Raw genomic sequence first — 21400 nt, forward strand, 5'->3', positions numbered from 1 at the left:
GACTGGAACTTGCACCAACTAGACGTAAAGAATGCCTTCTTACATGGGGAGTTAGCATAGGAGGTCTATATGGAAATCCCACATGGTTTCTCCGATGACAATACTGCAGGGAAAGTTTGTCGATTGAACAGGTCAATTTATGGGTTAAAATAGTCTCCTAGATGTTGGTTTGGACGCCTCCTGAAGGCAATGACTTCTATTGGGTACAAGCAAAGTAATGCCGATCATACACTATTTGTCAAGAAGTCAGGTACTAACATCACACTTCTCATTGTCTATGTAGATGATATTGTCATCATAGGGAATGATGGTGAAGAAATTCAAAATTTGAAGGACTTTCTTGGCAGAGAGTTTGAAATTAAAGATCTAGGGAAGTTACAGTATTTTTTAGGGATTGAGGTGGCTCAATCAAATAAAGGTATATTCATATCTCAAAGAAAGTATGTTCTAAATCTATTATCAGAAGTGGGAATGTTGGGGTATAAAGCAGTTGATACCCCTATTGAAGCTGGAGCTAAATTTAAAGAAAAAGAAGGAGAACCAGTGGACAAAGGAAAATACCAAAGGCTGGTAGGGAAGCTTATTTACTTGTCCCACACCAGGCCAGACATCGTTTATGCTATAGGTATAGTGAGCCAATTCATGCATGATCCATGTTTAGCTCATATGAAGGCTGTTAACAGAATACTATAGTATTTGAAGGGAACTCCTGGAAAAGGAATTCTTTTGTCACCCACTAATAATCTAAAAGTAAAAGCATTCACTGATGCAGACTGGGCTGGATCTCCAGACAGGAAGTCAATTTCAGGTTACTCTACCTTTGTTGGAGGTAATCTAGTTACTTTGAGAAGTAAGAAACAGAATGTGGTAGCTTTATCTAGTATCGAAGCTGAATATAGAGCTATGGTCCGTGGAGTTTGTGAGCTACTATGGTTGAAAGGCTTGCTGTAAGACATTGGAGTCCAAGTTCCAAACCCTATGATGTTATATTGTGACAACAAGGCTGCTATTAGTATTGCTAATAATCCGGTGCAACATGATCGAACTAAGCACATTGAAATTGACAGGTTTTTTGTCAAAGGAAAGTTGAAACTAGGGCTTATCTTCATGCCTTTAGTAAGATCTGGAGACCAAGTAGCAGATATTTTCACTAAGGGTTTGAAAGAAAGAGATTTCCTCCCTATTGTAGGCAAGTTGGGCATGACTAATATCTATGCCTTAACTTGAGGGGGAGTGTTGGATTCTATTAGAAGTTAAATTAGAGTTTGTATTCATGTAAAATTCTATTCTTTGTAATAGTCTACTTTCCACTTAATTATAAATAGAGGGCTTGAGATCATTGATCAATAAGCCATTCTACTACAATCATTTCTTTCAAGTGCTAATTAGGATCCACTAAGGTCTCCCCAGGTCTACATCCTAGCATTCCAGTCTCTTCTAATAGGTCCAAGGTGTACTTTTTCTAAGAGAGAGATACCATTAGTAGAGTAGGCCAACTCTAACTCGAGACAGTCCCTGAGTTTGTCTATATCTTTTATCTCAAACATTGTCCCCAAGAAGGTCTTCAAGGCTGTAATTTCCTCCTCACTACTTCCTGTGATAACAATATCATCCATATATACAAGGAATACTATATTATAATATCCAACCCACTTGATAAACAGGGTATAGTCTACATTACTTTGTCTGTAGCCATAGGAGATCATTACCTTGTGAAATCTTCCAAACCATACCCTAAGTAATTGCTTTACATCATATAGAGTTTTTCTTAATCTGCACACCTTCCCATGGGTCTCCGAACTAGAATAACCAGGGGGCACATCCATTTATACTTCTTCCAGCAACTCTCCAATCTCCATGTAGAAAAGCATTCTTCACATCTAATTGTTGAAGACTCCACACTTGGTTTACAACACATGAAAGAACAGCCCGAACATGATTCGTCGCAGCAGGTTTAAGGGGAGAAGAAGGGTTGGCGATGGCCCTAGATGAGTCACAGTGATGTAGCGACACCTCTAAGAGCAATTGCTAGGGTTTTTAGAGAAAGAAGAGGTTGCAATCAGTGTTAGAAGGGTGATTAAGAAGTAGGCTATGGCAGTAATGGGCGGCGGAAGGTGTGGAGGCTGCTGTGATGGTGGCTGTACCCTAGATCTGATGTATCGGCAGATCTGGTGGCTCTAATACCATGTTGCGATCTTGGATGAATCCTGACTTATGTCAGTGTGATATAGCAAGGCTTTATTTATAATAATAGTTATGCATGAGCAAGCACAAATACAATGATACCCGATATGGGACTAAAAACATAAACAATAAAAACTCTCTCATAGACTAAACTACCCCTTGGACTTAACTTATAACTTACAACAATTCCAAACTCGGCATGGGTGATGTACATCTCCAACTTGAAGGGGGTTCTAAGTTGCTTGCATTTTTCACCAAAAACAAAATATTAATTATATTTTCCCTTCTATAGATAGGGATGTTGTATAATCCTTTAAGTAGGGTTATTATGAGAATACCTTACTTATGTTTTAGCTAAAGGTATTACGGTCCAAGTTTAAATTAATGTGGAAAAATATTATCTTTGCTATCCTGCCTAGCCATGAGTTTCTTTTCCTTTTCTCCATTGATCTCTTCTTGTCCACTCTCCCATTCTTCTCTTCTTCTTGTCTTCCATCTACCTTCCATCGACTGTTTGACGAACTAATACTGCTACATGAATATTTAATTTTATACATCATCTCCAATTCTCCATCTCTTGTCTTGAGGATTTTGTCAATAAAGGATGGACAAACACTGGCCAAAACCACTATCCAGAAATTGATATTTGGAAAGCTGAGGAACAAATTTATTCTTTTCACTATTGTTAAGTACCTAAGGCTACAGGACATGTAATCGGTGAACATATAAAGTTCATTTATGTTTTAAATCACTAGAAAATGTTCATTAACAAGAACATTGCACAGAAAATCCATGCTGGAGTTTAGAAATCCTACATTGTGATAATGAGAGTGATTCTGACAACCACCAAGTTCAGTATCCCCCCTATGGATGTTGGTCTCAGGCATAGTCTTTGTCACAACCTGAAAATGCAAAGCAAAAAAAAAATATTGAGAAAGAAAACTACCAAAATTTCAACTTTCTGTAGGAAATCGATTAGCTTTACCTTGAAAACAGCAGGCTCATTCATATCATTCCATATTCCATCAACACCATTAGACATGAATTCCTTCACTAAGTTGCTCCACCACACCCGAGTTTTTGCTTGTGTAAAATCAGGAAACACACAAGGCCCAGGCCAAACCGCCCCTAAGGATGGAAAGTTGAGCATGATAACCTTAAGAATCAGAATTCACCACCAAAGTAGATGCTACAGAGAACTTACCAATAAATGGTGTTCCATCTGCTTTTTGAACCCAAACATCATTTTCAGATCCACTATCATAAACAAAATAACCCTCTTCACGTTTAATACCAGGGTCAAGCATCCAGATTGCATTGAAACCCATACGATGAAGTTCAGTCACCATAGAATTGGGTTCAGAGAAATGCTCCTGTAAAGAAATGTCAATAAAACTATTGTGGATGCTAAGACATCTCCATTGAATGAAACCCAGACTCAGAATACAATAAACCTCTCTGAAATAACCCATAAATTTTGTTACACAAGAGATGAACTTCTTAGGTATTTGGTAGAAGACTGTATATCTATTGATGTGCACACTTATGACATGAGAGCTACTATATGCATGCAGTTGGCAAAGCAAATCCCATGCAACTCAAATTTTATGTTGATTACCATGTCCATAATTTTACAAAGCTATGTTCTTTGAGATACCAGGGAAATAATGTATAGCACACAAACATTTAGAATGGAGGAGCATGAATAATAAGTAGGCATGCAACTGTAACAACACATGACACATAATACTATCATGACCAATATAACTATGGTCCTTCGTACTTTATTAATCAACAGGATGGCAGGAACAATTGAACACTTACACTGCTGATCCAACATGAAAAGCAACAAACCCCATAGTAGGAACCTTTAACCCAAAAGGCCCACCAAACTGCAACAACCCCTAAACCTGGCAGGGTTATAAGCAAAATGTGCCCTCACAGGCATTGATAAGAAATCACCTTACACATTTGTATAAATAGTGCAACTGCCGTACAATTCATGCATACACAAAAAGCTGATGTTCTTAAAAAGGGCTGATGTTCATACAAAAATTTTGATTATTGTAGGATTCTACTAGGAGTCCAATTAGAGTTTGTATAGGAGTTAAATTAGAGTTTGTATTCATGTAAAATTCTATTCCTTGTAATAGTCTACTTTCCACTTAATTATAAATAGATGGCTTGAGATCATGGATCAATAAGCAATTCCACAACAATTACAACATGGCATCAGAGCCTAAGTTCGATTGATCTTCTTCAATTATTTTTTTCCTTCCGTAAAACTCATCGCAGTTGCAGAATTTCTACAACCATTGCAGGAATTTTCTGCAACTGTAATACCATCGTAGAGTTCTTTCTTCTACAACAATTGCAGAATTTTTTCTACAACCATCGCAGGTTTTTTTCTCCAACTATCGCAGAAATTCAAATTCAGAAATTTTCTGCACCTATCGATTCTTTAGTTTTGGACAGAAATCTGCCACTGCAAGAACAAGAAAAAGGAGGGAAAGAAGAAGAGAAGAGGAACCCTGCTGATACCACCGCTGCTACAGCTGCTGCTATCGTCAAGAACCCTGCTGCTTCCACCGCTGCTACTGGTGCTGCTATCGTCGATGCTATTGGTGCTGCTCTCATCGCTGCTTCCGCCAGCGACCAAAGAAACAAAAAAAAAAAAAAAGAAAGAGAAAGTCCATTGATTTGCTTCTAGCTTCCAGGGACTGTGAGTTGTTTTCTAGTGAGACTGCAATTTCACCATCGATCCATTGCCTCTGCCATCACCATCATCGTCCCAGGTATACCATCCCTTTTCTGATCATCATCGCCTCTGCAATTTTCTGCCTTTCTTTGTGATTTGCGATTTGTTAGGGACGATGATGAAATCCCTTTAAGCCCATCGCCTCACTACCCATACCAACTCCTACCTTGCTACTTCAGGTAAAACTTTTACAAGCTTTCAAACTTCTTCAATTTCTACTCCTTGGATCATTGATACAAGAGCCACAGATCATATGACAGGTTTATCCTCCTCTTTCTTACAATATTCTCCAACTTCTGAAAAGGATAAAGTTCGAATTGCTGATGGCTCATATTCTTCCATTGCTGGAAAAGGGACCATTCAGCATTTTCCATCACTTTCTTTGTCTAAAGTTTTACATGTTCCCTCTTTCTCTACTAACTTGCTTTCCATTAGTAGTCTTACATATGACTTGGATTGTAAAGTGACTTTTTTTCCATCTTACTGTGTCTTCCAGGATCTAGTCACGGGGAAGGAGATTGGACGTGGTAAACTAGACAATGGACTTTATTTGCTCGAGCCGATTGGAGAATTTGCGTTTGCTTTGACTACATCTTCTAATCCGGTCCATTCGGTAACATTAGACCTTCATCAGTGGCATCGTAGGCTAGGTCACCCCCCTCTAGGAACTCTTAAGAAAATATTCCCTGATTTGGTTTCTTCTTGTAATGAGAATAATTTTTTTTGTGAAGCCTGCATTTTTGCGAAGCAGACTCGTTCTACTTATTTACCTTCTCTTCATAATAGAAAACCGATTCCTTTTATGCTAATTCATACTGATGTGTGGGTTCCCTGCCGACGTGTGTCTATTACTGGCCATAGGTACTTTGTTACTTTTATTGATTATCACTCTCGTTCTACATGGATTTATCTTTTAAAACAAAAAAATGAGGTTTTCCGATGTTTCCGTGACTTTCATAATATGAATAAAACTCAGTTCAATGCCACTATAAAGATCCTTCGCAGTGACAATGGCACAGAGTATATTGATGGTGAATTTCAAAGATATCTCTCTGGACTCGGCATAATACATCAGATCAGTTGCGTTGATACGGCTGCCCAAAATAGGGTTGCCGAAAAGAAGAATCGGCATCTCTTAGAGATAGCTCGTTCCATTATGATTGCTATGAATGTCCCTGACCAATACTGGAGTGATACTATTCTCACTGTTTCTTACCTTATGAATAGGATGCTTAGTAGGATACTTGGTTTTAAATGTCCTAATGAGATTCTTCAGGGAGCCTCTTCTTTTGTTATTCCCCCAAAGGTTTTTGGATGCGTTGTTATGCCAGAATCACAGCCCACCAGAGTAAGCTGGCTCCCCGCGGCCTATGCTGCATATTTTTGGGGTATTCTACTACTCAGAAATGGTACAAATGTTATCATTCTCCCTCCAGGAAAACCATTGTATCCATGGATGTACTTTTTCATGAGTTTTGCCCTTACTATACACCTCTCCAGGGGGAGAGTCCTAGAGGAAAGGTGTTCTTTCCAACTCTAGATCTTCCTATCACACGCCAACACAACTTAAGAGTCCCATAAGAGTTTCCTAACCAATGGGAGACTTCAGCCAGTATACCTGAGGACTCTAATCCTCTCCCTTCGATTTCTGAACCATGTGAAGAACCTAGCCAGGGGGAGACCACTCCTGTGAGACACACTGTTGGGGTCTTTCAAAACCAGATTGACCAAAACAAGGAGGTGCAGACTTATCAGAGGAAGAAATACAATCGGCTAAAGCAGGTGGAGAAAGGTGATACGTTACCACTTCAGTCTCCTGCTCCAGAATCAGATTCTACAGAGGTATCTTCTTATCTGATCTTCTTATTGCCTGTTAGAAAAGGGGTCAGATCTTGTACTCAACATCCCATAGCTAAATATGTTTTTTATAACTCTTTATCTGACTCCTACCATGCTTTTATATCCTCTCTGTCATCTGTATCTGTTCCTAAAAATTGGCAAGAAGCCTATGCTAATAAGAGATGGAAGGTAGCTATGGTAGAGGAAATGTAGGCAATGAAGAAAAATGACACTTAGGAGTTGGTTACACTTCCTCCAGGAAAAAAAAAAAAAGTGGGCTGCAAATGGGTATTTGTAGTTAAACAAAATAAGGATGGATCAGTCAACAAGTAGAAAGCTAGACTAGTTGCAAAGGGGTTTACCTAGACCTATGGGATTGATTATCAGGAGACCTTTGCCCCTATTGCGAAACTAAATACTGTCAGAGTTCTGTTGTCTGTAGCTGTGAACAAACACTGGAACTTGCACCAACTAGACGTAAAGAATGCCTTCTTACATGGGGAGTTAGCAGAAGAGATCTATATGGAAATCCCACATGGTTTCTCCGATGACAATACGAAAGTCTATCGGTTGAAGTGGTCAATTTATGGGTTAAAATAGTCTCCTATATGCTGGTTTGGATGCCTTCTGAAGGCAATGACTTCTATTGGGTACAAGCAAAGCAATGCTGATCATACACTATTTGTTAAAAAGGCGGGTACTAACATCACACTTCTCATTGTTTATGTAGACGATATTGTCATCACAGGGAATGATGGTAAAGAAATTCAAAAGTTGAAAGACTTTCTTGGCAGAGAGTTTGAAATTAAAGATCTAGGGAAGTTATAATATTTCTTAGGGATTGAGGTGGCTCAATCAAAGAAAGGTATATACCTATCCCAAAGAAAGTATGTCCTAGATCTATTATCAGAAGTGGGAATGTTGGGGTGTAAAGCAATTGATACCCCTATTGAAGCTAGAGCTAAATTAAAAGAAAAAGAGGGGGGGCGCCCCCCCGCAGACCCCCCCCCCGAGATCTCGGCGCGAGATCGCGAGATATCTCGCGAGATCTCGCCGAGATCTCGCCAATATCTCGCGAGATCTCGCCAATATCTCGGCGAGATCTCGCCAACGGGGGACTTGGGCAGGGGAAAGGGGAGAGAGGCAGGAGCAAGAAGAAGGGGAAAACTATTGGGGAATGGGGAAAAAGAACAAAACATAAAAAAAATGAAGATATGAGTGAAGATATTAAGGGATAAGAAATGAAGATTTCAAATGAAAATACAAGGTCAAATGATATGAGGGATATAAAATAGGATGTAAGCAGATCTACACTCATGGAAAAAATTTAATCTCTGTTATTAATTTGAATTGAATTTAAAAAATATATTATCTAAAAAATTAAAATAAAGATTATAAATAAATACAGATATGAATGTGATATATATGTAAACACATAGAGGGCACAATTATGTATTAATATTTGATTATCATGCTGCTGTATTTTTATTTAAATAATTAAATAAAATAATTATGAAAAATAATATTTTATAAAAAAACGTTAAATGATGCTTATATTATGTAGTTTATTTAAAAATAAAAATGTATGAGATGATAATGTTATCTAGAAAAAGGGTGTTGTGTTTATAAATTATTTTACATAAAATAATTATAAAAAATAAAGTTATAAAAATATCGAAAGATGTATATTATGTAGTTTATTTAAAAATACTAACATGTTGTTAAGAGGATATATGTTATCTTAGAACAAAGGTGTGTGTGTTTATAAATTGTTTACATGTTTATGTATCTAAAAATTATCTAATGATTATTGGGAATATTAGACAGTAATATAGACAGGGAAGAATTAAATGGCAACAGTGGGAGGGGGAGGAGTGGGACGGGACAGCTGGAACAGGGGAAGAGAAAGAAGAAAGAGAAGTAGAAGACTGAACGGTGGAAGGATAAAGCAACATTGGTGGGGATAAAGATGGAAGTGAGGGTTCCAGAAGTCCAAAAACAATTGAGAACTAAGGGGAGGGAAACAAAAAAGGAAGAGATGGCACAAAAGAAAGGGAAGAGGATATAGGAAGAACGATGGATGAGGAATCAAGCGATGATGAAGAGAGGAGGAGGGTAGGGGGAGTCAGAGCCGAAGAGAAGGGAAGGAAGCAGAGAAGCCACAGGATAGGGAGGCAAAGAACAAACAAGGGGAGCAGGGGGGGGTGGGGGCATCCAGCCAAGAATAGTTGGGAAGAGAGAGAGGACCGAAAGGAGGAGGAGGAAGACTACACATTATGATTCAATTGAAAGACCCCCCAACCAACAAGACACTACAAAGAAGCATCATATGTTGCGGAGGTAGAGAAGGCAGAGGGAGGAGGAAGCTAGGTTATCAATCAGCAAATATGCTATAACAACATGCACCCAAGAGCCAAAACACCATACATCGGGGATGATCAAGAAGTGCTAGGGCAGGTGTAGGGGTTAAAGGAACAGCGGGAAGTAATGAATAAATATTTACCCAAGGTAAAGCAGAGGTGGATGAATACATTGAATCATTAAAAGAACAATGGAGTACATATGGTGTTACGGATGGGATGGATGGACTGGTCCTACTAGACAGCCATCAAACAGGGAGCGAAGGAAAGACATCCTCCAAGAGGGATGCCGATAAGATCAAAGATGGACACCACAAGCTCAGGGAGGTGGTCCGAGGTAGGGCAAAGAATGTTGTCCAAATGTCACAGATAATGGTGCAAACTTCAAAAAAGCTGGTGAAATGTGATGAGGAAGAAGAGCAGCAGGATCCACCTCTTTTGGACACCATGGCGTATCGATTGATCTTATGTTGAAGGACTGGGGAAAAGAAAGTCAATCAAGATGTGGTGAGAGGGCTAAAAGGGTAAGTAATTTTATTTATAACCATGGATGTGTGAAGATGAGAGGAACCATGAAGGGTGATCAGTGACGGATTGACTAGATCGCACCAACTATGTAGCTCAAAGCCGAAGAAAGTGGTGGGTCTTGGCACATGTTTGCAAGTGAGGAGTGGTTTGGTGGGGGATAGCCATGAGAAGACTAGCTAAAAAATGGATGATTCCGGAGGCAGGAATAAGAAGGGCATTATAGAGCTATGTGTTTGTTTTAAGGATGGTGGATTGGAGAAGAAGCCCAAAGGAATAGCGCCCTCCAGCAAATGAAAGAGTTGGTAGAGCGCGCCCAGCACCTTCAAATCCTACGAGAGGATCATCGATAATAGATGGGAGATGCACTGATGCATCCTTTGCACTTGGCGGTGAGTCACTTTTAAGTCTTTAAGTTTTGTGTATACTTTAATTTAAATCTTTATTTGTTATAACTTATAACTTATAATTTATAAACAAGTAAGTTAGTAAACAACCAAATCACTAAGTCACAACCAAATTTTTATTCCACAAGCAAGCATACCCAACCCAAAGTACCATTACAAGAATGATCGGGGCTGATGTAAAGTTGATGATCAGGTGCAAGAGGTGGTGGAGAAGCTTGGTCAAATCCCATCATGCAAGGGACAATTAATGGAGAGGTGAGAACTTATTCAATTGTTTCTTCAACTTCGCATTAGTGCATTAGCCATTAAGCATATACATAATAGTATAATACAATAAATGAAGAATTGGGACAGATCAAGGAGTTAGGGATGCCTGGGTGTTTTGGAAAGCCAGGAACTAGGAAAAAAACTGATCCGGTAAATAGTTCACTACTCTATAAGTCATTAAGTCTATAAGTTATAGATTATAAGTCTATAACTTATAAATGATAAGGATAAATATAAAGATTTGCTTGTAATGCATCTATTTTGGTTATGCAACGAGGTGGTTATATGGAATTAGTGCGCCAAATCTGAGGACATAGAATAAAGTAAGACTGCCATCCTCGGGCGAGAGGAACGGAGCACCTCTCGCTCATCCAAGTAAGGTACGGAACAGAGGGAGTAAGAGGCTCGAGAACTTGGTATATGTGCATACAACAGAGATCGAGAGTAGGGCACATACAAGATAATATAGATGACGACAACGGAACCGATCGAGGACTAAATATCCACGAGCCCCGAAGATGAGGAAGATGATCTCATATATCGGGGGAGGGATCAAGGTGGCAGGATGGGCCAGAAGGGAGGATCCTACCATTGCCGTGGGCGATGGTGGCGAGCACTATCTTCGATGAGGGGCGTAGCGGCATCGAAGGATCAGCTGCACCATGTGGAGCCACCGGTGACTCAAACAACCGAGGTGACAACAGAGGGGGATTGGATGATGATGCCGATGATACCACTCATACCAAACGGCCAAGTGGCCCAAACGGACATCGAGCTCGAGTCATGGAGGCGACCAGCTGGTCGGGTGGAAGTCGGCGTCAACAAAGGGAGTCACCCGACTCACCTCCACCAGTCGAGTCATCCGACACAGGAGCCAGGCCATCTCTGGACTTATAGAGGAGTCGGAAGAGCAGATCAAAGCAAGGGGGGGCAACCGAATGATGATGCGAGCATGCATGATCTTGAATGAACATGGGAAGCACGAGCCTAGATGAGTGATTCACAACAGCAGAGCCGTCATCGGGGTACCAATACGGGGATCACAAGACCGGTCGATTACGGTGGGTATTCTTCTATGGAGGTCATACTATTCCTCAAGACCCTTCACCCGGAGAGTATGCATATGGGAGTGAAGGTGGGTTGTTAAATGAGTGGTTTAGAAACCCGTACCCAAATATTCAACAACTATATGAACAACAACAACAACAACAATGGCTCTTTCACCCACCCATGATTGACGGTTATCCCGATGCTATTCCTCAAAGATTCGACATGCAAACATATAATGATCATATAAACCGATATGTGACATACTTCAGTGATCAATTGACTTAGGAGTCATATGTTGCCACCGTTCGAATCAATTGATGCGAGAATGTTGAGTGATACTCTTAGTCTTGTAACTTGTAAGTTGTAACTTGTAAGTTGTAAGTTGTAATCTTCTTAATTCTTATGGAGTTATGGTTGTAAAATTTTGAAAACATTTAAGTGTTTAACAATTTATTACTTGAATATTCGATAGTTTGAAGTTTGAACTTTGATCACTTGTTGACGAGAAAGAGGAATGTAGAAGAGATACGATGGTTGATAAATGATAACTCATTAACGAAGTCTGAATTACTTGATATACATAATAATACAGTAACAAAAATCTTCAATCGGTGCGAGGAGACAAGAGGTTATTTTCACAAACTAAGGCCACCAAGTGTTCAAAAGGCCTAAATAGGTAATACAAGTTCAGCCAACGAGCTAAACTCACCGAGAGGGTAGAGACTACCGAATTGGATCTCGACCGAGATCTCGCCATCTCGGTCAAGATCTCGGTATTTCTGAGTGGCGAGAGCGAGATCTCCCACCATGACTGTACCTTTGTTAGAGATAATCTAGTTACTTGGAGAAGTAAGAAACAGAATGTGGTAGCTTTATCTAGTACCGAAGCTGAATATAGAGCTATGGTTCGTGGAGTTTGTGAGCTACTATGGTTGAAAGGCTTGCTGCAAGATATTGGAGTCCAAGTTCCAAACCTTATGATGTTATCTTGTGACAACAAGGCTGCTATTTGTATTGCTAATAATCCGGTGCAACATGATCAAACTAAGCACATTGAAATTGACAGGTCTTTTGTCAAAGGAAAGTTGGAACAAGGGCTTATCTGTATGCTTTTTGTAAGATCTGGAGACCAAGTAGCAGAGGTTTTCACTAAGGGTTTGAAAGAAAGAGATTTCCTTCCTATTATAGGCAAGTTGGGCATGACTAATATCTATGCCTCAACTTGAGGGGGAGTGTAGGATTCTACTAGGAGTCCAATTAGATTATGTATAGGAGTTAAATTAGAGTTTGTATTCATGTAAAATTCTATTCCTTGTAATAGTCTACTTTCCACTTAATTATAAATAGAGGGCTTGAGATCATGGATCAATAAGCCATCCCACAACAATTACCAATGTCTTCAGTAATATCATTAGCAAGTTCGACATGATAAATACCTATGCTCCAACTTGAGGGGGAGTGTTCTAAGGCAATACAATTTAGTTATTTTATTAATAAAGGTAGAATTACCTTGTTAGGATATTTTTCATCATTTTCTTTGTAGTAATCCCACATTGGGAAGATCTGTTTCTGTTTTGGCAAGTTACTAACATAAACAAAGGCCATGCTATGTCACTCAAACATAAGTCAGGATTTCTCAAATCATCCAACAAATCCCATGTACCAGCATTACCCCCAATTAGGCCCATTAAATGAATAAAACAAAGAATAGGAGCCTTAATGTCTATAGAACCCACCCATGGGCCAAAATTGAGTTTTTCAAAGCTTAATTGACCCTTTTGGGCATTCCTATCTGCATCAACTCTCCCAGTGTCGAGAAAAACTCTTCCACAAGAGAATCAGCACCACGTGATCGACATATGGCTTTGATGGGTGATGATCCAACATGTCTCAAGGTCAACCCACTGAAGGTAATTAGCAAATAGCATCTCTTCAATGGCAATCTGCTCATGGGGTTCTGCGATTGAAATTGAACCATCAAACAATTCATTGATTTCAACTTCAATCAAGCCATGCACATGAATTTTATCATTGCGTTCATGAATCTCAAAGTCCTTCCACATCAAATTCATCTTTTGAGGATTGTAACACGTATGACATCGTATCATAGAAATTGTTGTTAATATCAGCAAGCACCCAAAGACCTATTGTCAAGTTTGAGAGTTTAGAGAACCCCTCTCTGGTCACTCAGAATAAATCATCTAGATCAATCTCTATATAGTGGGTTTGTGATAATAATGGAAGATTTGTAAATAAATGGGACTCTAGAAGGGATGGCGGAATAGAAAATAGTGGAACTCATTGGGACTGGGCTTCTTTCTACTCAGAAACAGAGAATGGCGGAAGCAAGGGAGCTGTTGCTACACAGTTCCTTTTCCTTTTTGAAGGACTATCCCTGGTTTACAGAACAAAATCAGTGAAGGAAGAGAGAAGGAAGAGAGAAACTAGAGGAAGAAGAAGGTTTAGGGGTGGGAATCTTTCAATCTGATTCCAGGTGATGCAGGCCTGGAATTGGGCTGCTATGGAGAGCTTTCATGAAAGGTCAATTAGAATAATAGTAAGATTACTAGAAGAAGAACTGAGGTTGTGAATAATTGAACTTACCATTGTTGAAGATATTCTTGATAGAAACTTGAATGATAGAAGAAACTCTTGGGAAAGAACCAAGAAGAAATCAAAGAGAGGAATAACAATCCTCCATGCACTGCCAAATAGCACCAGGACTCTTATAAAAAGTCATATTCCTTAATCAGTTCATCTCTAATTGATGGGGGAATGCAATAGATTTTCTACAATTCTTAATTTGACTCAGAAAAGAACACCTAATCACTAAAAAATTCAAACAAGGTAAATAAAATCAAAACAAAATTATACCTAACTATTAAGTATCCTAATCTAATTTAAACATTGACTTAAATATTAAATCTAACTATTTATCCTGTATACCAGCATTACCCCAGTTTATGGGCTTATAAATCAGGCCTATTATATCAATAGATCCAAAACTCAGAGCTTAATGTTTATAAAATCCACACCATGGGCCAAAATTAAGTATTTCAAAGCTCAATACCCTATTGGACATTCTTAACTGCATCAGGACTCATTTGACCTGCTGATTAGCTTTATTCTCCTCTTTTCTCTATCTTCTTGTCCTTCTCACTGGTGCTGTTTATCTTTGTGTTGTCTTTAATATACTATGTATTTATCCCTAGAATCTTTAAATTTGTGTGCAACTTAAACCAACCTACACTTTATGTCCAGCATGATAATCACTGTATACAAGAAATTGGGTAGGCATTTTTTTTTTGGGTACATAGGGGCTTTATTAAGCCGGGGATGGGGATATTAATATGCCTCAGCAAGAGTCGAACCCATAACCTCTTCACTAAGAGGTGTTGGTTTCACCACTAGAACAGCTTTGTGTTGGCAGGTAGGCATTTTAAGTAATAGAGAAATATAGAAGTATAAAGAAGAAAAAAGGGAACTATAATGGACATATAAGACTATCGTGGGGACTACAATAAAAAGCATGAAACAACCAGAGTACCTGATCAAAAGTAAAACAACGAAAACCATCCATGTAGTCAATATCCATCCATATGACATCACAAGGTATACCCTTCTCTCTAAATGTCTTGGCAATCTGCAGGTGAAAAATGAAGTCAACATAGAGATGCAGCAAATAATGCAAATGAAATAATAAGCCATTAAAGTAAAGCATAGAAATATCGAAGAAGTAATTGAAAACCAAAAGAATATCATATTATAATTCTTTCACTACTACATGTCATAAAAGGAATTATAAATAATAATAATTAAGTTTAACCAAGTAATCAATGATATGATGCCCTCCCTGTGGAATCTAAACATGGGTCATGAAGGAAGCTTTTGCTTAGATAGCACCAACAAAAATAAATCAAAACATAAAAATAGAAAAATATTTTTCCCGTACCAAGCATCAGCTTTTACTAAGTTCTGTTTCTTTTTAATAAATATTATCCGCATTTGCCTATTATTTTTTCCTCTTTACCTACTTCCCAATCTTTAAATCCATGAGTTATAATATGCGGCATTAGACTCATCCCTAACTTTCCCTACTATTTTCTAAAAATATTGGCTTGGAGCTCTACAAAGCTAAAGCCTAAAACTATAATCAATTATAAAGCTTAATTTGAGTTAAAGGCTATGCTTGGATCAAAGGCCATATATTCAGCAGTTTTATCTCAAAAAGTTGAATAGCTGAAAAAAATCAAGATTTTGTTGAATGGTTTTAGCACTAGACCCAGCCTGGTTATAAAGGGGTGGGCCTTGGTGCCAAGGTTGATCGACCATAATTGTAGAGGTCAAGGCATTGAAATATCCTCTCAGCAAAATTTGCTACGGAAAGACTGCATAGGAAAATTGTTACCCCAGACTCTGCTTGTGCAGAGCATTTGGCACCGGGTCCGCCCTTTAGCTAGCTTGGTTTCAGCCACCAAACTCAAATCTAGTTAGGATTTTGGTTATGTTGGAGGGAAGGTTGGAGTATGGGGCAGGGAAGAAGTGAGCTAAGCTTGCAGGGGAGAGGAAGACTCTTAGGTTTGGGGCAAGTAGAATAGGACGTGTAGGGTTTTTGGGGGAGATATTGTATTGTATATTGGCCTCAATTGATTTGTAATATTGAGTTAATTACAATATTCCCTTTTGCAAATTCCCGTGTCTCCATTCAATTGCAGTGTGTATGTGTGTACAGATTGTGAGGTAGCTGCAGGTAAACCGTACCAGAGAGGAGTTTGGTTGCAGGCTTTGTTAACGGAGTATAGAGATTCTTCTCAACTGGTATCATGATTATATCCAAGGGAAGTGACATAGCTACAGATTATCTGTTTTCCGGTGAGGGAGAGTGCAGGAATGACTTACAGAGGTCGTACTATTATGTTGGTAACATCAGATCGAGTATGAGCATCGGTTGAGGGTGGCTCTTCAACACTTAGAAGGAAAAGCATTGGAGTGGGTCTACCGGAAAAGCAGGCCGGAGTTTGACTGGACAAGCTTCAAGGAAGCCCTGAAAATCAATTTCATGCATGGGGAGGAGGAAAAACCAAGTTTGGGTTTGGATAGATACCGTATTGAAACTACAACCTGTCACACCCCAACCCGGACCCTCCGGATTGAGTGCAACACTGAGATCCTCCACCTGAGCCCAACCAAAGCAGGATCTCGTCACCATAGGCCTACACCAGACTTGCACCACATATCTCAAATAATAAAATCAAGGGTATATCAGAGTGAGTATAGTGGAGCTTTGGAAGAAACTAAGTGATGTATATACACGTCAAGTGCCGAAACTACACACAACATAGGATGTCTCCCTCAAAACCTCAAGCTCTCAAACAAGTCAAATGGTGAAACAAAAACCATTACTATGAGCCATCAAGTACTGCCCAGAAGAGGAGGTAATCCACGGAAACCAAAATGCTGACCACACCATCAATATACAAATGCCTATCCACCATAGGCACAGTGGACACAATCACAATCTGGTCCATGATTAACAAATATCGGGGTCCACCATTCCGTCAATCTGGGAGCACTCCTGGGTCGTGTAGCTCTAGCTCAATGTTGTCGGCATCAACATGCTCAATGTTTGTAGAGTCTAGAGATATAATAACAAAGTGAGCTCCACTGAGCCTAATGAGAAGAATACTACAATGTACTACACATCACAATGATAAATATGCCATGATGCAACATCCATATGCACTAACAAATGAGATGCCTAAGTCTCATGAGGGTTTTGCCAAACCGGCTCTACCACCTTATCAAAGGTGTCGTTGCAGCGGACGTACACACAGTGATACCAATGGACCGTTGGGTACTCACATTTCTCCTACATTCCCCCGAGGCAATGATGTGGCCAAACATAAACACAATCACAGATATAATCACAAGGCCCACACTGGTAGGCCAACACCTATCTCCTTGTTAGCAAGGGATACAACATAGGGAATGCCCTAACCATGCAATCTAGCACAATGATATGCATGATATGGAGTATATTATCCCATACCACAGCTATACAAGAAACCATGGATGCAAGCATATAATCGAAGCAACATGGATATCAGATCGTAATTTCCATAACATGCACTCAAATCTCTGATGCTGCTTCTAGAGAGTGAATCATCAAATCAAATAAATTTTAGAGTGCCCACAACACTTTCACAATTTATAGCGCATGCTACACTTTCACAAGTTATAGTGGGCACACCACTCTCAACATGGTGCACATATCACTGAGGTGGACATATCACTGAGGTGGACACTGCCACACTAGTACCACCACCATCACTATCCAACTCACCATCAATTGCATTCATCGATAGACAATGCAAATAATCACATAATGATGCCGTGCTATGCATGTTCTAGACAAGTAAGTTCTAGCATTACAACATGACATGAATACATGATCAAAGGATAGATATAAGATCCATGATGCATGTAGAGTCCTAAATTCCTACTCACCACAAGTGTAGATATTAATATATGTTGAAGTATATACACGTGGGCTATTTACTGTTCGTGACACTATTCACGTGAACAGTAATAATCTGTTTTCACTGTTTACGGTACTGCTCACGTGAACAGTAAAATCCGTTTTTACTATTCACGTGAACAGTAACTTTGTTTGTACTGTTTATGTGAACAGTATTATGCTATTGATGTTATTCTACTTTCTATTTCTAATGTTGGAGTCTTGCTACATAAGTCTTGGGAGTTTTTAGAAAGCATAATTTCTATTTTGGTGGTAGTTTCTATTTTCAAAACTTTCTATTTTAGGAGCTAAGAAGTTACTAAAGTTGTAATTTTTTTGTTTCCTTTTTCTAAAGGACAATTACTTGTCTCTCAAGTTGTATTAGATTCATTAGAAGCTATAAATAAAATGGCTATGTGATTCTAGACTCTTAAGCAAGAATCACAGGTCTCTTCTACTGGTTCTTCATCTCTCTTCTCTTCTTCTTCTTCTCTCTTTTCTCTGTTCAAGTTCAACTGTTTTTCTGATTATTTAATGCTTGTTTTCTAACAATATCCAATAATTCTGAATCAATTGAACCAAGTTCCCACCTTCCACTATGATTTATCCCTATAGCACATAACGTAGGTTCTTATCAATATCAAGATCAATTCAGTTATTTTTCATCCTCTTTGATTTGACGCTAATCCTACTGTAACAAGTCTAATTGGTGTACATAGGGTTTACATAGAACAGTAAGGCATTCAGAGAAACCAGCAAACAAGGCATGCTTGGAGCGCACAAAGCACTCCAGCCCAATGTGCGGAAGCAAAGAGTGGTTAGTCTGCTGAATCTAACTCGAATTCTAGGGTTTGTTAGGAATCAGGGTTTCCAGGGTTTGGATCAAGCTACAGTTAATGCCGAGAGTCAATAGGTGGTGTAGAAGCTAACTCTAAAACAGTTTAAGGTTTGAACAATGGTTAAAGAGATCTGGGAGTTTGAAAATTTTAGGGTTAAGGTTAGGGTCAAGATGTAATTTGCAGAAAATTTTAAGGTTTTAAGGAGAAGAATGGCCTGGTACTTTAGGTCAAAGGTAGGGTATGGGGAAGGGATTGTAGTTCCTATTAGAGGTAGGTAAGGGGTAAGGGTATCCTAAGGTTTTAGGTTAAGTTTATTTTCTGGTTCTGAATTTTCTGGAAAATACAAAGCTGCCACAGGTTAGAGAAGATGAAAAGGTGAGGGGAGGGGCTGTAACTAAGATTGCTGGGTTGCGAAGGGGTAGGGCTAACAAAAGGCCAGGGTTTAATTAATATTGAAGGGGGAGGGATTCTAAAGCTGCCGCAGGGTTGGGATTTGGGAAGGGGTGGGGGTTATCTGCAATGGGGAGAGAAGCGCTGGGATTCTAAAACTAGGGTTTGGAGGATGGGGAAAGGCTGTGGGCGGTAGGAGAAGAAGAAGAAGAAAAGGGCTAGAAATGGGTTAGGGATGGCTTGTACTTCTTAAAGATGGAATATGGCTGCTGGACTTGAAGACGGTTGCTGTAATTTCATAAAAACTGCAGAAGATCAGTCTCTGAAGTAGCAGCAGTCTCCTCTGGGAACCCACAACCTCCTTTGGTAGCCTCCACAACTCAATCATATTCATCAATTCAACTTGCTGACTACAGAGCTCCACAGCTTATTTATAGGCTTTAAAAGAAAACAAATAGGCCTCAACTTAAGGAAGCAACTTGGTTTCTAACTTGAAAGCCACATTTCACGGTGGCACTTTTCAAAGGGTGTGGCTTAGGTAGAAAGTAGTTGGCTAGGATTTTGGTTATATTAGAGGGAAGGGCAAGGGTATGGTGCAAGCAAGAAGTGAATAAGAGAAGGGTGAGCTAAGCTTGCAGGGGAGAGGAAGACTCTCAGGTTTGGGGCAAGTAGAATAGGAGATGTCGTATTGCACATTGGCCTTAATCAATTTGTAATGTTGAGTTAATTACAGTATTCCCCATAGCAAATTCCTGTATACTCCATTCAATTGCAGAGTGTGTGTGTGTGGGTTGTGAGAAAGTTACAGGTATATTGTACTAGAGAGGAGCTCGGTTGCAAAGTTCGTTAATGGATCATAGAGGGCTTTTATCAGAGTACCACTTAGATTTTCTAAATATCACAAATTTTAAGGCCTATTTCCAACATATGGCTTACAGTCTAATGGAATATCTAAAAACATTTTAAGCCATCAAATCAATAGAAGCAAATGTGATAGATAGAGGACCATATGGATCAGTTACTGTCAAACATAAAGCCAAACCAATCATACGCCCTACCTTGTATTAAAAACATTTCCTGACCATCCAAATCTAGACCAAAATTGACTTGTGAATGCCACATGGGACAATGCTTTTGGATGAAACCCACCACAATGGTGGAAAGTGATAGCCATGATATGAATAAGCCAACTAACAAGAATTTAAGTCCATGTAATGTGGACAAGGAAGCCATTCCACAGGCTCCAACCAAGAAAATCACTCCAATAACAACTCTCCTTTAAATAACACAACTGATTTGGCATGCAATTTATTAACAGTCACAACAATAGAATTTACAAAAACAAAATGTTCTTGGTAAGTTAAGTTAGTTTTACATAACAATAACATGTTACCTCCAAAACTCTTGCATCTGAATCATAGCTCCAACGACATTGCTGATAGCCCAAAGACCATTTTGGAGGCATAAACACGGTTCCTAATAGCATAAAGGAGAAAAGCATCATAATAGGAGCAAAGGAGTCATTGTGACACAATATTGAAAGGTCACATTTCAACAACCAAGTATCAGAAGCAGAGCCCCAGATATTAGACCATTAACTCTTAAACTTAATAACACAATGGGATGTATGGAAATATAGCATGATAGCTAAAATGGAAGCCCCAGAACCTAAAATTGACGAACAAGACTAGTTCAGCAACGTAATCAATGAAGTCTGGCCCAAATGCATCTTCCACCATCTCATAATGGTAAGTTTGGAATCAGAGATGATATTATGAATGAAGGATATTATGACTTAGGCAGAAGGACCCATGGTATATTGGTATGCTTTACTTATTTTAATTTTATTATTCTTTGTTACTCTTTTTATTTTATTTATTAATCCAGTAGGACTGCAATAGTTGACAGGTTGACAGCAATGCTGTGAATCCTGGATCACCCATGATCCACCAACCTACTTGTTAGGTGGCAGTTACCATGTCCAACCCTGCATGAGCTAGTTTCAACTTTCAAAATCAGTGAAGCTTCACAATGTAGCAAAGTCTAGCATTTGAACATTCTTTAAAATTATTCAGGGCTCAAACTTGTGCTCTACATTTGTACCAATGCATACATAAATATTGGTTGGTCCAGCAGGCCTTTAACAGTTCAACTACTTAGTAATACAAGACATTGACCTGTCATCTCATTTGAAACAAACAAAAAGTCAGCGATTCCATATGGTCTTCCCATGGTCTCCATACATTGCATAATAGGATGTTTTG

General features: G+C 39.1%; 1 protein-coding gene across 2 annotated transcripts in view; it reads right to left on the reverse strand.

Annotated features, from left to right (window-relative positions):
* The window catches only part of HGL1 (heteroglycan glucosidase 1), a 103817-nt gene that overhangs the window by 55003 nt on the left and 27414 nt on the right, over nt 1–21400 (reverse strand). For both annotated transcript variants that reach the window (XM_089139392.1, XM_089139391.1), the window contains exons 6-10: nt 20530–20612; nt 14938–15033; nt 3389–3557; nt 3170–3312; nt 3000–3086 (exon numbers count right to left, since the gene is read on the reverse strand). In XM_089139392.1, coding sequence (XP_088995518.1) covers nt 3000–3086; nt 3170–3312; nt 3389–3557; nt 14938–15033; nt 20530–20612 — 578 coding nt within the window. The remainder of the gene's footprint in view (nt 1–2999; nt 3087–3169; nt 3313–3388; nt 3558–14937; nt 15034–20529; nt 20613–21400) is intronic.

Source organism: Hakea prostrata, chromosome 11 (genome assembly GCF_041222555.1).
Source record: "Hakea prostrata isolate BN-2017 chromosome 11, UWA_Hpros_2, whole genome shotgun sequence".
Lineage (NCBI taxonomy): Eukaryota > Viridiplantae > Streptophyta > Magnoliopsida > Proteales > Proteaceae > Hakea > Hakea prostrata.